We start from the raw sequence: 15102 nt of genomic DNA, 5'->3' as shown, positions 1-15102 counted from the left end.
AACACTTTAGCGGCGCACAGAATTGTTATATTTTTAAAAAATATAAACTATAGATATATTTTGCTATTAAATAGCATTTCTAATCATATGAAGTTAATAACAAGAGTCCCGATTTACATCAGAGTCCACAGAGTTCTCCTTTTACATTTGAACTCGCAGAGTTCCCATCCACTGTAAGGGGGGATTCTGCAGACTCTGATGTAAGGGAGAACTCTGGGGACTCTGACATAAGGGATGCTCTGGGAACCCTGATCTAAGGGGGAACACTGAGAACTCTGATGTAAGGGGGAACACTGTGGCTTTGGTGTAAAGGAGAACTCTGACGTAAAGGGTGCTCTGAGAACCCTGTTTTACCTTAGTGTACTCACTCAGAGGCAGTGGGAGACTTCAGTCACAAACAGGGATGGATAGTGAGCTCACTTACCCATTGGCAGTCAGCACCTTTCAATCAGATGTCTCTGAGGCTGCTGGACTTCAAATTTCCAGCCCCCACTTTCCATTTCTGAGGCACATCCCTGGGGATTGAAGTGTGGATAGAGGGGTAGGAGCGGGAGGAAGAGGTGCAGATCGAGCCCTCGCTCCTCTCCCATCTGTACGTGTATTTGGGGGGGGATTGTTAATAATGGCTTTGGGCAATGTGAAACAGAGTGTAACGGACACTCTCAGCTTAGACAAATGCAGACAGCAACCCTTCTGGGAAGCCATAGTCCAGTCTCAATAATGTGTCCGGATTTCAGGCAGGCTGAAACCTGGACGCATGATGCCAAACCCGAACTGTCCGGGTGAATCCTGGACAGGTGGCAACCCTACCCCCTACTCTTCATCTTTATAACTCCTCCTTATCTCCCCCCTCCTCATCTCAATAATCCCTCCTCACCCCCCCTACTCTTCATCTACATAACTCCTCATTATCTCCCCCCCTCCTCATCTCAATAATCCCTCCTCATCCCTCTACTGTCCATCTACGTAACACTAACTCCTCCTTACCCCCCCCCCCTTCTCCTCATCTCAATAACCCCTCCTCATCCCCCCTACTATTCATCTACAAAACTCCTTCTTATCTCCTCCCCCCTCCTCCTCATCTCAATAATCCTTCCTCATCCCCCCTACTCTTCATCTTTATAACTCCTCCTTATCTCCTCCCCCCTCCACCTCATCTCAATAATCCCTCCTCTCCCCCCCTACTCTTTATCTACATAACTCCTCATTATCTCATCCCCCCTCCTCCTCATCTCAATAATCCCTCCTCACCCCCCCTACTATTCATCTACATAACTCATCCTTATCTCCTCCCCCCTCCACCTCATCTCAATAATCCCTCCTCACCCCCCCCCCCCCCTACTCTTCATGTACATAACTCTTTATTATCTCCTCCCCCCCTCCTCATCTCAATAATCCCTCCTCACCCCCCCCCCCCTACTCTTCATCTACATAACTCTTCATTATCTCCTCCCCCCCTCCTCATCTCAATAATCCCTCCTCACCCCCCTCCTACTCTTCATCTACATAACTCTTCATTATCTCCTCCACCCCTCCTCATCTCAATAATCCCTCCTCACCCCCCCCCCCCCTACTCTTCATTTACATAACTCTTCATTATCTCCTCCCCCCTCCTCATCTCAATAATCCCTCCTCACCCCCCTCCTACTCTTCATCTACATAACTCTTCATTATCTCCTCCACCCCTCCTCATCTCAATAATCCCTCCTCACCCCCCCCTACTCTTCATTTACATAACTCTTCATTATCTCCCCCCCCCTCCTCATCTCAATAATCCCTCCTCATCCCCCCTACTCTTCATCTTTATAACTCCCCCCCCCCCCATTCTCATATCCATAGCCTCTGCTTCTGCACAAGAAGTTATCAGCTTATCTGCACAGGAAGTTATCAGCTCACAAGATTTAGGGCAGGATCAGCAGGTATTTTTTGCACTTATTGAGCAAATATAACAAAACACATCCAATGGTCCATGTAACAGATGAAAATGGAGTAAATAAGAGACGTTTACTTTTGGGCTTTACATAGACTTTAAGCTTTCCCCATTGTATACACCTTTCCAGATTCAAGTTATTCCAGAGGGAGGGGAAACGCCGATCTTCAAGCAGTTCTTCAAAGACTGGAGAGACAAGGATGAAAGTGACGGCTTCGGAAAGGTTTACGTCACCGAGAGGATCGCTCGTATTCAGCAAGTGGATTTTGATGCATCTAAACTGCACGATTCTCCTGAAATGGCGGCTCAGCACAACATGGTGGATGACGGATCCGGGAAGGTCGAGGTAAAAACATTTCTGTTTGATTTATTGAGATATGCAGTAAAAAGATTATATAATTTTTAACAAGTCAGGATATTGCCGACTTATCAGTGCTGGCTGTGTGTGCTGCTATTCAGTGGTATTCTCTCCCCACTGATATTTGTAGTTGTATTCTCTCCCTGCTCATATTTGTAGTAAGTTGTATTCTCTCCCTGCTTGTAGTTGTAGTCAGTTGTATTCTCTCCCTGTTCATATGTGTAGTTGTAGTCAGTTGTATTCTCTCCCTGCTCATATTTGTAGTTGTAGTCAGTTTTATTCTCTCCCTGCTCATATTTGTAGTTGTATTGCATTCAATTGTATTCTCTCCCTGCTCATATTTGTAGTTGTAGTCAGTTATATTCTCTCCCTGCTCATATTTGTAGTTGTAGTCAGTTGTATTCTCTCCCTGCTCATATTTGTAGTTCTATTGTATTCTCTCCCTGCTCATATTTGTAGTTGTATTGTATTCAGTTGTATTCTCTCCCTGCTCATATTTGTAGTTGTATTTAGTTGTATTCTCTCCCTAGTCAAATCAGAATTGTTACCCCCAGGCTGTAAAGCCCCTCCCAGACGCTGACATGCATCTTAAATGAGCATAGGGTTAATACCTAAATGGGGGGTAAACTGATAAAACTGTGTGTAATCCCTAAAGCGCTATTGTTTAGGACTTTAACCAATTCCCGTCCGGCCTGCAACAAAATGAGAGCCAGGTGGGCCTTTCATCGATCCAAATGGACATCATAAGATGACCTCCTGGTTCGCGCGTTGCGCGGAGCCGTACTGAGACACAATCTGTCACCAACTGTGTCCAATGATCAGCGTAGCGGCTTGTTGTCGGTATCATGTGACCAATCTCAGCAGGTCACATGATAGTTGTAAACAATAGATGGCTTATATTCGGTCTTCGATCAGCCAACAAAAACCTCCTCCTCGTGCCCAAAGCCCGGTATAAATCCAAGGGGGATCAGAGATTCGCTGTCCAAGGGCCTCGGCTATGGAATGCTCTACCAATCAACATCCGCCTGGAAGAAAATCACCTGGCTTTTAGCAGATGATCAAAGCTTGTCACAGCGCCTAGAGGCGATTCAGTTCGCATACTATACAAGTATTTCTTTCATTCATTGTGTACAATTGTGTTGCTAGCTGTGATTGGTCAATGTGATCACATGGTACAGTCAGGGCGAATCACAGCCCACCTGTACCATGTAAAGAGCACTGGCCAATTATAGCTAATCACCACAAAATAAACTGAATGAATCTGTTTCATTCAGAAAAAATGCTTAATTATAGGTATGAAATTCACAGCTATAAGCAATTATAGTGTGGAAATAAATAAATAAAATCTTGATCACTTCCCCAGAGTCGTACACTATATTGCTTTGGTCACAGAGGGGTTGATTTACTAAAGGCAAATAGACTTGCTCCAGTGCTTAGTAAATGAGGTAAAGTTTCACTTTGCAAAGAGTACCCAATCACGTGCAAGGAAAATAAAAAAAAATGCATTTTTGCTTACACATGATTGGATGATTGAAGTTTTCAGAGCTTCTTCTCATTTACTAAGCTCTGGAGCAACTGCACTTTGCAAAGTGCACTGTCACAGTCTATTTGCCTTTAGTAAATTAACCCCAGTGTGTTACTAAAAAAAAAATTGTAAAAAGAAAGAAAATGTAGTAATTTTTTTGTACTGTCACCAGTCAGTGTCTCTGATCACTACCACGCCAGTTATATGATGACTATGTGTACTGCACTGGTGACAGTATGTAAAAATATATATATATATATATAAATGTCATAAAAATAATCTTTTTTTTTTTTATTTATTTATTTATTTCCCAAAAAATTTTGACAAAATATTACAACTTCAGAAAACTTGCCATGCCTCTTACTAAATACCTTGGACTGTCTACTTTCCAAAAAGGGGTCATGGGGGGGGGGGGCATTTGTACTGTCCTGACATTTTTGGGCCTCAAGAGATGAGATAGGCCATCAGTACATCAGGTGTGATCAATTGATCTCTATTAATTTGAACACTGATTCGGATTATTTTCTCCAAAGAAATGTAGTAGAATATATTTTGACTGAAATTTGTGAAGAACAATTATTTCTTTGCAAAATGTTATAACAGAAACGAAGAAAAACTTTTTTTTTTTTTCTTCTGTGTATTTTCGTTTATTTAGCAAAAAATACAAAAAATGATCTTTCCTTTTCAATCTGCAGAGCTGTAATTTTCTGTAAAAAGGGAAAAAATACCGCGCCCTTAACACAAAAAAAAATTATACTAAACTATAAAGCAGCAACTGATATATGAGATACACCCATATAACAGAAACAAGGGAGAAGTTAGTTGCGCTAACAGTGAATATTCCAGAAAACTGGATATGACATTGCCAACAAAGTGAAAATAAAATTTAAAATGAACATATTACCAAAAAAAATATAATGATAATACATATAGTGTCAGAACATAATAAATAAATGTGCAGCTTAAACCATATAAGCCAAAACAGTTGGCCTAATACATAAAGTCCACAAATAAACTCGCCAAAGATGTGGGTGACTGGGATGTCTAATGTGAGAGAGATCTTCCATCACGAGTGCTGAACACCATAAAAAATTGTGCCCTTACCAAAAGGCAAGCAATGAGTGTTTGCAGCTATATACCCAGCCGGGGCCTTTATCCAGGGGAATCCGGAGTCTCAGATAGGGGAACAACCTGCAGCCGGTGAACCGGTATTGGGGTAAGCCACGGACTCATGGTGGTATGTCAGGTGTCACTCAGAAACAAAGACAAGGGAACTTCCCATAGTGTAAAAGGCCCCTTTCACACTGGGGCGGGAGCAGCGTCGGCGGTAAAGCGGTGCTATTTTTAGCGCCACTTTACCGTCATTTTAGCGGCGGTATGCGGCCGCTAGCGGGGTGGTTTTAACCCCTGCTAGCGGCCGAAAAAGGGTTAAAACCGCCCGCAAAGTGCCGCTGCAGTGGCACTTTCCCCGGGAGTATAGCCACGCTGCCCCATTGATTTCAATGGGTAGGAGCGGTTCAGGAGCGGTGAATACACCGTTCCTTCACCACTCCAAAGATGCGGCTAGCAGGACTTTTTTCACCGTCCTGCTAGTGCACCGCTCCACTGTGAAAGCCCTCCGGCTTTCACACTGGAGTGAAAGGGGCCAGATTTTTTCAGGCGCTATTTTTAGCGCTGAAAAACGCCCCAGTGTGAAAGGGGCCAAACTGATACAAATGTTTAATCAAAAAAAATAAAGGTCATACAACAATAGAAGTTAAAATAGCATGTATTGCCGGCTTGCGAACACCCGTTCGCTCAGAGAGTAACGCAATGACGTCAGCATGTCCTGTCCAGCCGATGCGCGCTTCGTCATAAAAGTGACGTTGTCTGGGGTGTCATTTTCTGTAAAAGGCAATATGGCCACCTGGAGGTGTTCTGTACACAGGTGGTATACAGAAAGTCCCCTAAAAAAATGTAATTTCCTGCTTGTGTGATTGGCTCACTGATTTTCCCAGAAGTCTACACTAAGATACAAGTCAGATTTTGTGCATCCCCTGCAATAAAAACTGAATTTTGGTGAGATACTCTCAAAGGGAGATCACATATAAAGGGATGCAACCCCTGCCACTTTCCTCATTAGAGCCCTGCAAGTGCAGCAGCTGGTTGATAATTATAAAGTCACTACCATTCACATTCACTGAGCACATGGACACAGACAAACAAACAGCTATTTCTTCAAAGTAACAAAAGGTAGGAATCGAGTTGGTTCCCAGGCTTCTTCTATTTCTTAGGGGCTCCAATAAATAGATTCAGTTGGGTCTTCCCTTACTGCTCACAAGCATCCAGTTTAAAGCTGAATATATCTATTGTACGGTAGGCAGAGTCATGATGCATCCAATACTTAACAGTGTCCATGAGTATACACTTCTGAATATATTGTACAGTGTGTTTATTGGATGTATGGACAACCTGCAGTACGTAGGGCTATCTCAGACTGTCCCAATTGCAGTGCTTGGAAAAAAAATAGCAAATAAAAAAATATTTTATATTATATCATATATAAAATATATAAAAATATCCCATACAAGGTGCCTAATTGCTTATGTCTTGTTATTTTCTTTTCCTTAAGGTCTGGCGTGTGGAGAGCAATGGACGAATCCCAGTAGACCCGAGCACATACGGACAGTTCTATGGAGGGGACTGTTACATCATCCTCTACACTTATCCAAAAGGCCAAATCATTTATACCTGGTGAGTTCCATATATGATACACCCAACATACACAACATGACTCTACTGCAGTACAGATCAGATTATTAAATCAGAAGGGAAATGATAAGATATTTATATTCACCAGAAGCACAGCTCTAAGAATCAATAATCAATATGTTTTAATTTTTATTATTTATTTTTATTTGATTAATTTTATTATTTTTTACATTTTTATTCAAAAGACCATGATTGCAAAAAAAAAAATATATTGTATTTCGATATCTGTATGAGTTTAATACATTTTAAAATAGAGATCAGTATACCGACTCCTTTTTAATATTCATGTGGTTTTATTTACATGTTTTAGATGTTTACAGGGCAAGCTATGCAGCAAAAGGGACCATAATTTCCAATGATGTAGTGATCATTAGGGATGGGCCGAACGACCCCCTGTTCGGTTCACACCAGAACTTTCGAAACATCACGAAAGTTTGGAACCGAAAAACCCATTGAAGTTTATGGGACCTGAACTTTGAAGGCTTAGATGCAAGTAATTGGGCATACAGTGGTTATAGGGGTGCGGGTAATGCCTTGGGGGACATGTATCAATGAAAAAAAAGTTTGTAAATTTTTTTATTTTTAAATGAGCAGTGATTTATTGATGCTTAAAGTGAGAGCATAAAAATGAAAAATTCCTTTCAATATAGTGCCTGGGGGTCCCCTTGGTCTACTTGTAAAGTGGCACATCTGTACTGTGTATAGAAGCTGCTGCAGCAACAATTGCATTTATAAAGCCAAACAAATGAAAGCTTTCTTTATTTTGTAAGCAATGGCTTGGGGAGCCAGTCTGTACAATGTAGTGCTCTGGGAACAAGATTAGAGATTTTTGGGGTAAATTCTTGTGTCTCTTCCACAGATAGAAGTACCATATTTATCGGCGTATAACACGCACCACAAGTTTAGGAGGGAATTTTAAGGAAAAAAAACTTACATTTAAATACCCATCAATGCAGCCTTATCAGTGTCCATCCGCAGCCCAGTCTTGCCCAGTGTCCATCTGCAGCATTGCCCAGTGCCTTTGCAGCCTTGCCCAGTGCCTTTGCAGCCTTGCCCAGTACCTTTGCAGCTTTGCCCAATACCTTTGCAGCTTTGCCCAATACCTTTGCAGCCTTGCCCAGTACCTTTGCAGCCTTGCCCAGTGCCTTTGCAGCCTTGACCAGTTCCTTTGCAGCCCTGCCCAGTGCCTTTGCAGCCTTGCCAGTCTCTTTGCAGCCACTGATTATTTAAAATTGGCGCCCATCTCCACTGATTGTGAGCGGAGATGAGCGAGCACGGCCAACATACAGAAAGTTGAGTGTACTCGGCTAGACTCAGCTCCTCTCGCAGTCCCGCCCATCTCCGCTGACTGTGAGCGGAGAAGAGCAAGCGCTGGCTACATACAGAAAGCTGAGTGTATTCGGCTAGACTCGGCTCTGCTCACAGTCAGGGACGGGACTGCGAGAGGAGCCGAGTCTAGCCAAATACACTTGGCTTTTTTATGTCGGCGGCCCTCTCTTATCTCCGCTCACAGTCAGAGGAGATCGTCGGGGATCGGCGTATAACACGCACCCACAATTTTCCCCTGATTTTAAGGGGAAAAAAGTGTGTTATACGCCGATAAATACGGGAACAGGTATGAAAAAATTCGACTTTGGGTGTCGGTGGTGCCTTCACACCGTAACCCTATAAGAGGTACTCTTGATGAAAGCAAGAACTGGCCTTGCTGTCAAAAATTGCAATGATCTGCACCTGTCAAACGGGTGCGGAAAATTGGTTTTTGGGTGTTAATTGTGCCCATGAAACCTACACCAAAACATTCTTCCAGATGAACACCCACAACGCTAGGCAGCCTAAAAGTCCCGCAGAGATTCCACATCCCAAAAGCACTTAATCGGCGACATCGGCATTAAGGGCTTCATAGCTGCTGGTAATTCATGATTGATTCATTTTGATAAATGTCAGACGGTCCACAGAGTCTGTGGACAGACGTGTTCTATTATCAGTAACAAAACTTCCAGCATCACTGAATGCCCGTTCAGCGCCTTGCCACCCATAGTTGTTTGCTTCATTTGCACTGCCAGTGATTCCCTTTTAGGCAGAAGTGATCAGAGTGGCTAATTAGCCACTCAATCACTTTTGCAGGTGGCTGAAGGAGATCTTGCCCCCCCTCCTGTGGCTGCCGCCTCCTTTCCTAGGCTTTACTGTCTGATTTTGGAGTCCGGGAGCGATGTGGCCAGCAGCGATGGCTGCCCTAAACAGAGAGAGAGGAACTGACATTGTTCCTCTCTCTTTGTAACTCTGGAAACCGGGACAGCGACGAGTAGTTCCTCACTCCCAGTTCTGTTTCTTTGTTTACCTGGTCAGCAAAGCAGCCGGTCAGATTGATCTGTGTCTGATCAGCTGCATGGGAGGCCAGATGAGAGATTTGGGGTTCATAAACAGGACCTGTCACAGCCCATTTTTATTATTATTATTATTTATTTTGTACAAAATTTTTTTTTTTTTTGGATTAACTTTATTGCTATCACAAGGGATGAACAACATCCCTTGTGATAGCAATAAAGTTAATCCCCAAAAAATTGTAAAAAAAATAAATAAAAATGTACAAAATAAATAATAATAATAATAAAAAAATGTAAAGGGCCCCGTCCGACCGTGCTTACACGCAAATGCGAACGCATACATTACTCCCGCATGCATATGTCAAATCTGATCAAACCACACATATGAGGTATTGTCACGAACGTCAGAGCGAGAGCAATAATTCTAGAACAAGACCTCCTGTCCTCCTTTAAAGCGTCGTATATATATGTTTATGGGTTCTAAGCAAAGAAAAATGTGATTTTTACATGTAGGATCGAAGTGTCAGAATTGTCCCGGATGGGAAGTGTTTGGGGGGCAATGGGGGGTGATTCTTTTCTATACCCCCTGTACCTGTATAGTATATTTACATTCCAGTGTTGCGCTTTCTGCTTATTCCTTTTGGATACAATAATCTGTTTCTTTAACAAATGTTTGTGCTGCATTAACCGCCCCTGTGTTTATTTTGTTCAGGCAAGGAGCTCAGTCCACTCGGGATGAATTAACCACATCAGCTTTTCTTACCGTGCAGCTGGATCGCTCTCTGGGGGGACAAGCTGTCCAGGTGGGTTTTGATCTCAGCTGTACAGAGCTTGCAGCTATAGTACATACAGGTCTATGTGGGAGGGTGATGTGAGGTCACATGCATGCACACATTGCTTTTCACGTGCAAATGTTTGGCAGATGCCTGCAGTTCCCCCATGTGGTCAGCGAACACTTCTTTTTAAAGCGGTATCAAATACAAAATACACTATATTACCAAAAGTATTGGGACACCTGCTTTTACACGCACGTTCATTTTAATGGCATCCCAGTCTTAGTCCGTAGGGTTCAATATTGAGTTGGCCCACCCTTTTCAGTTTTAACAGCTTCAACTATTTTGGGAAGGCTGTCCACGAGGTTTAGGAGTGTGTCTATGGGAATGTTTGACCATTCTTCCAGAAGCGCACTTGTGAGGTCAGGTACTGATGTGGACGAGAAGGCCTGGCTCGCAGTCTCTGCTCTAATTCATCCCAAAGGTTTTCTATCAGGTTGAGGTCAGGACTCTGTGCAAGCCAGTCAAGTTCCTCCACCCCAAACTCACTCATCCATGTCTTGCTTTGTATTCTGGTCCAGATATTATGGTGTGGGGTTGTTTCTCAGGGATTGGACTTGGCCCCTTAGTTCCAGTAAAGGGAATTCTTAAGGCGTCAGCATACCAAGACATTTTGGACAATTCCATTCTCTCAACTTTGTGGGAACAGTTTGGGGATGGGCCCTTCCTATTCCAACATGACTGCGCACCAGTGCACAAAGCAAGGTCCATAAAGACGTGGATGAGTGAGTCTGGGGTGGAAGAACTTGACTGACCTGCATAGAGTCCTGACCTCAACCTGATAGAACACCTTTGGGATGAATTTGATGACTGTGAGCCAGGCCGGCTTTTTCGTCCACATCAGTACCTAACCTCACAAATGTACTTCTGGAAGAATGGTCAAACATTCCCATAGACACACTCCTAAACCTTGTGGACGGCCTTCCCAGAAGAGTTGAAGCTGTTACAGCCGCAAAGGGTGGGCCAACTCAATACTGAACCCTACAGACTAAGACTGGGATGCCATTAAAATTCATGTGCGTTTAAAGGCAGGTGTCCCAATACTTTTGGTAATATCATGTATATTTAAGCTTACCAATCCTGTCGGGGATGGAGGATTACCAACCCTTAGATCCTGCATTTGATGTATTTTTTCCCTCTGTTTTCACCTGGTGATCTGGCCAATAACACGCCTCCTGTATTAGAGCACCTCCAGTCCGAATGAAGGAGCACATTGTCAGTCTGGGGGAGAGGGGAGTGTTAGATGTACTGGTAGATTTACATACACTAATAAATTTAAGCTAAACTCCAGCTCAGACTTTATAATCAGTTACAGCAAACAGCTTTTTCCTTTTTGGATAAAGGTTTTACATGATATAAATAAATGATGCTTATTGTAAGCACCTATGTCAGGGTTAAATGGTTTGTCTCATCCATGTAAACTGATACATCCAGAAGACAGCTTGTTCTTTTGAAAAACAACAGACTTGATGGCTGGATCACCAATCGAAAATGGAAGAAAGAAAGCTTAAAAAAAGAAAACGAATGCACCCATCACATCTAAAAATTGATACTGCATTATAATAAATGTTTGCTTTAGAGTTGAATTCCAGTTTTTAAGGAGCATACAGAAATCCTTTTAATTTTTAATAGGGAAGGTATTGATCACACATTTTATTAATAATTGCTGTGTTCACCTTTTTTTTGTCAAGTTCACGTTGTCATTTTGCTGTACTTGTTGCAGTAAATTAAGATATTTGTTAAATTGCCACTAGAGGGAGCTGTGTCTCTGATTCAGTTTTATTCAACCGTTCTGCTTAATGCGTTAGTTCAGTGTTTCTCAACTCCAGTCCTCAAGGCGCCCCAACAGGTCATGTTTTCAGGATTTCCATTATTTTGCACGGGTGATTTGATCAGGTTCACTGCCTTAGTAATTACCACAGCCATTTCATCTGAAGGGAAATCCTGAAAACATGACCTGTTGGGGCGCCTTGAGGACTGGAGTTGAGAAACACTGCGTTAGTTCACCGTTATAGAAAAAAAAAATTAAAAGGTGAATACATTTTTCCCTGGTGTTCTATAACCACAAACATTGTTTAGAAGAACACTACACTACTCAGCCTAACCCCCCCCCCCCCCCCCCCCCAGTATTTGTGAGATTCTGGCATATATTGATCAGACCCCTCTGTGGCCAGGCCGCGGGAAATGGATTAGGCTCGTTTCACACTGCCGCGACCTGAAAGTCGAGCGACTTGGAGTGCAACTTTGCCAGGGGACTTCCTGGCGACTTGAGTACTACTTTGGTAGAAGTGCAGAATAGAAGACAATAGAAGTTGCCTTGAAGTAGCACAGGAACCTTTTCTGAAGTCGGAGCGAGGAAGGTGAGGGGGATGGAGGAGGAAGCTGTCGAGGATGGAGGAAGAAGCTGTCAGGGATGGAGGAGGAAACTATCAAGGATGGAGGAGGAAGCTGTTGGAAATGGAGGAGGAAACTATCAGGAATGGAGGAGGAAGCTATCATTAATGGAGAAGGAAGCTGTCGGGGATGGAAGAGGAAGCTGTCGGGGATGGAGGAGGAAGCTATCAGGGATGGAGAAGGAAGCTGTTGGAGATGGAGGAGCAATCTATCAGGAATGGAAGAGGAAGCTGTCGGGGGTGGAGAAGGAAGCTGTCGGGGATGGAGGAGGAAGCTGTTGGGTTCATGGAAGAAGCTGTCAGAGATGGAGGAAGCTGTCATAGATGGAAGAGGAAGCTGTGGGGGATAGAGGATGAAGCTGTTGAGGATTAAGGAGGAAGCTTTGGGGATGGAGGAGGAAGCTGTCGGAGATGATGGTGGAAACTGTCGGAGATGGAGGAAGAAGCTGTCGGAGGAGGAAGCTGTCGGAGATGATGGAGGAAGCTGTTGGAGATGGAAGCGGAAGCTGTCGGAGATGGAAGAGGAAGCTGTCGGAGATGGAGGAGGAAGCTGTCGGAGATGGCGGAGGAAGCTGTCGGAGATGGCGGAGGAAGCTGTCGGAGATGGCGGAGGAAGCTGTCGGGGATGGCCGGAGTAAGCTGTTGGGGATGGCGGAGGAAGCTGTCGGAGATGGCGGGGGAAGTTGTTGGAGATGGCGGGGGAAGCTGTTGGAGATGGAGGAGGAAGCTGTCGGGGATGACGGAAGAAGCTGTTGGGGATGGCGGAAGAAGCTGTCGGGGATGGAGTCGGAAGCTGTCGGGGATGGAGTCGGAAGCTGTCGGAGATGGCAGAGGAAGCTGTCGGAGATGGCAGAGGAAGCTGTCGGAGATGGCAGAGGAAGATGGCGGAGGAAGCTGTCAGGGATGGAGGAGGAAGCTGTCAGGGATGGAGGAGGATGCTGTCAGGGATGGAGGAGGAAGCTGTTGAGGATGGAGGAGGAAGCTGTTGAGGATGGAGGAGGAAGCTGTTGAGGATGGAGGAGGATGCTGTCAGGGATGGAGTAGGAAGCTGTCGAGGATGGAGGAGGATGCTGTCAGGGATAGAGGAGGAAGCTGTCAGGGATGGAGGAGGAAGCTGTCGAGGATGGAGGAGGATGCTGTCAGGGATGGAGGAGGATGCTGTCAGGGATGGAGGAGGAAGCTGTCGAGGATGGAGGAGGATGCTGTCAGGGATGGAGGAGGAAGCTGTCGAGGATGGAGGAGGATGCTGTCAGGGATGAAGGAGGATGCTGTCAGGGATGGAGGAGGATGCTGTCAGGGATGGAGGAGGAAGCTGTCGAGGATGGAGGAGGATGCTGTCGAGGATGGAGGAGGAAGCTGTCAGGGATGAAGGAGGATGCTGTCAGGGATGGAGGAGGATGCTGTCAGGGATGGAGGAGGAAGCTGTCGAGGATGGAGGAGGAAGCTGTTGAGGATGGAGGAGGAAGCTGTTGAGGATGGAGTAGGATGCTGTCAGGGATGGAGGAGGAAGCTGTTGAGGATGGAGGAGGAAGCTGTTGAGGATGGAGGAGGAAGCTGTTGAGTATGGAGGAGAATGCTGTCAGGGATGGAGGAGGAAGCTGTCGAGGATGGAGGAGGATGCTGTCAGGGATAGAGGAGGAAGCTGTCAGGGATGGAGGAGGAAGCTGTCGAGGATGGAGGAGGATGCTGTCAGGGATAGAGGAGGAAGCTGTCAGGGATGGAGGAGGATGCTGTCGAGGATGGAGGAGGATGCTGTCAGGGATGGAGGAGGATGCTGTCAGGGATGGAGGAGGAAGCTGTCGAGGATGGAGGAGGATGCTGTCAGGGATGGAGGAGGAAGCTGTCGAGGATGGAGGAGGATGCTGTCAGGGATGAAGGAGGATGCTGTCAGGGATGGAGGAGGATGCTGTCAGGGATGGAGGAGGAAGCTGTCGAGGATGGAGGAGGATGCTGTCGAGGATGGAGGAGGAAGCTGTCGAGGATGGAGGAGGATGCTGTCAGGGATGGAGGAGGATGCTGTCAGGGATGGAGGAGGAAGCTGTTGAGGATGGAGGAGGAAGCTGTTGAGGATGGAGGAGGAAGCTGTCAGGGATGGAGTAGAAAGCTGTTGAGGATGGAGGAGGAAGCTGTCAGGGATTTAATCTGTGAAGTGCAGTCACGGGTGTATCTCTCCTTCCAATGTGCAGGTTTATCAGCCCTCTGACCCTCCCCCGATCAGTATTCAGTGCTGAAGATACAGAATAGTTATAAAATTACAGGTTATCCTTCCTCCTGTCTCCTCGCAGTAACAGAAAATTGTTCTGAAAAGCGGCAAGGTCAGAAAACAGCGGGAGAGGTTACATTGTATTTTTCCATGGTTGCTGGGAGGAGAAGCAGCGGAATGTATCAGTCCCATCGCTCCATTATTTTTATATACTTTTTCAGCAAACCATTGAGATTTCCAGGGGAAAAAAATGTGCATAAATCTATTGACTACACTGACAAGTCTATTTGTAAACTTCTCTAACTATAATTTCCACCTTTACTTTAATATCACACATCCTTTCCACACAAGATGAAATTTCATATTAGGCTGCAAACCGAAGTCAGTAGGCGGGGCCGTGATTACATTAACAGTAAACCGAAGCCTCCGAAAATGTTGTCTCTTTCTCCAGTGTATAGCCGGATGAATAATTTTTAAGTAATACATTTATTTTTTTCTAAATAAAGGGGAGTATTTATAGAAAATTCACAGAGCTATTCAACCTTTGAAACGGCATCTACAGTGGCGAAAATAATTTGATCCCCTGCAGATTGTGTAACTTTGCCCACTTACAAAGAAATGAAGGGTCTATAGTTTTTATCATAGGTGTATTTTAAATGATAGAGACAGAATATCAACCAAAAATCCAGAAAAAAACACAAGATACAAATGGTATAAATGGAGTTGCAGTTCAGTGAGTAAAATAAGTATTTGATCCTCTACCAACCAACAATAATTCTGGCTCC

At 44.6% G+C, this 15102-nt stretch overlaps 1 protein-coding gene across 1 annotated transcript in view; it reads left to right on the top strand.

Moving 5' to 3' along the window:
* SCIN (scinderin) overlaps positions 1-15102 on the top strand; it is a 178256-nt gene that overhangs the window by 142900 nt on the left and 20254 nt on the right. The window contains exons 8-10 of the mRNA XM_077490713.1: positions 2061-2276; positions 6425-6546; positions 9601-9691. Of these exons, the coding sequence (XP_077346839.1) occupies positions 2061-2276; positions 6425-6546; positions 9601-9691 (429 nt within the window). The remainder of the gene's footprint in view (positions 1-2060; positions 2277-6424; positions 6547-9600; positions 9692-15102) is intronic.

This window comes from Lithobates pipiens, unplaced genomic scaffold, assembly GCF_037356315.1.
Source record: "Lithobates pipiens isolate NorthernLeopardFrog02 unplaced genomic scaffold, aLitPip1_a1.2 Scaffold_19, whole genome shotgun sequence".
Taxonomy (NCBI): Eukaryota; Metazoa; Chordata; class Amphibia; order Anura; family Ranidae; genus Lithobates; species Lithobates pipiens.
This window is presented reverse-complemented; position numbering and strand designations above follow the sequence as displayed.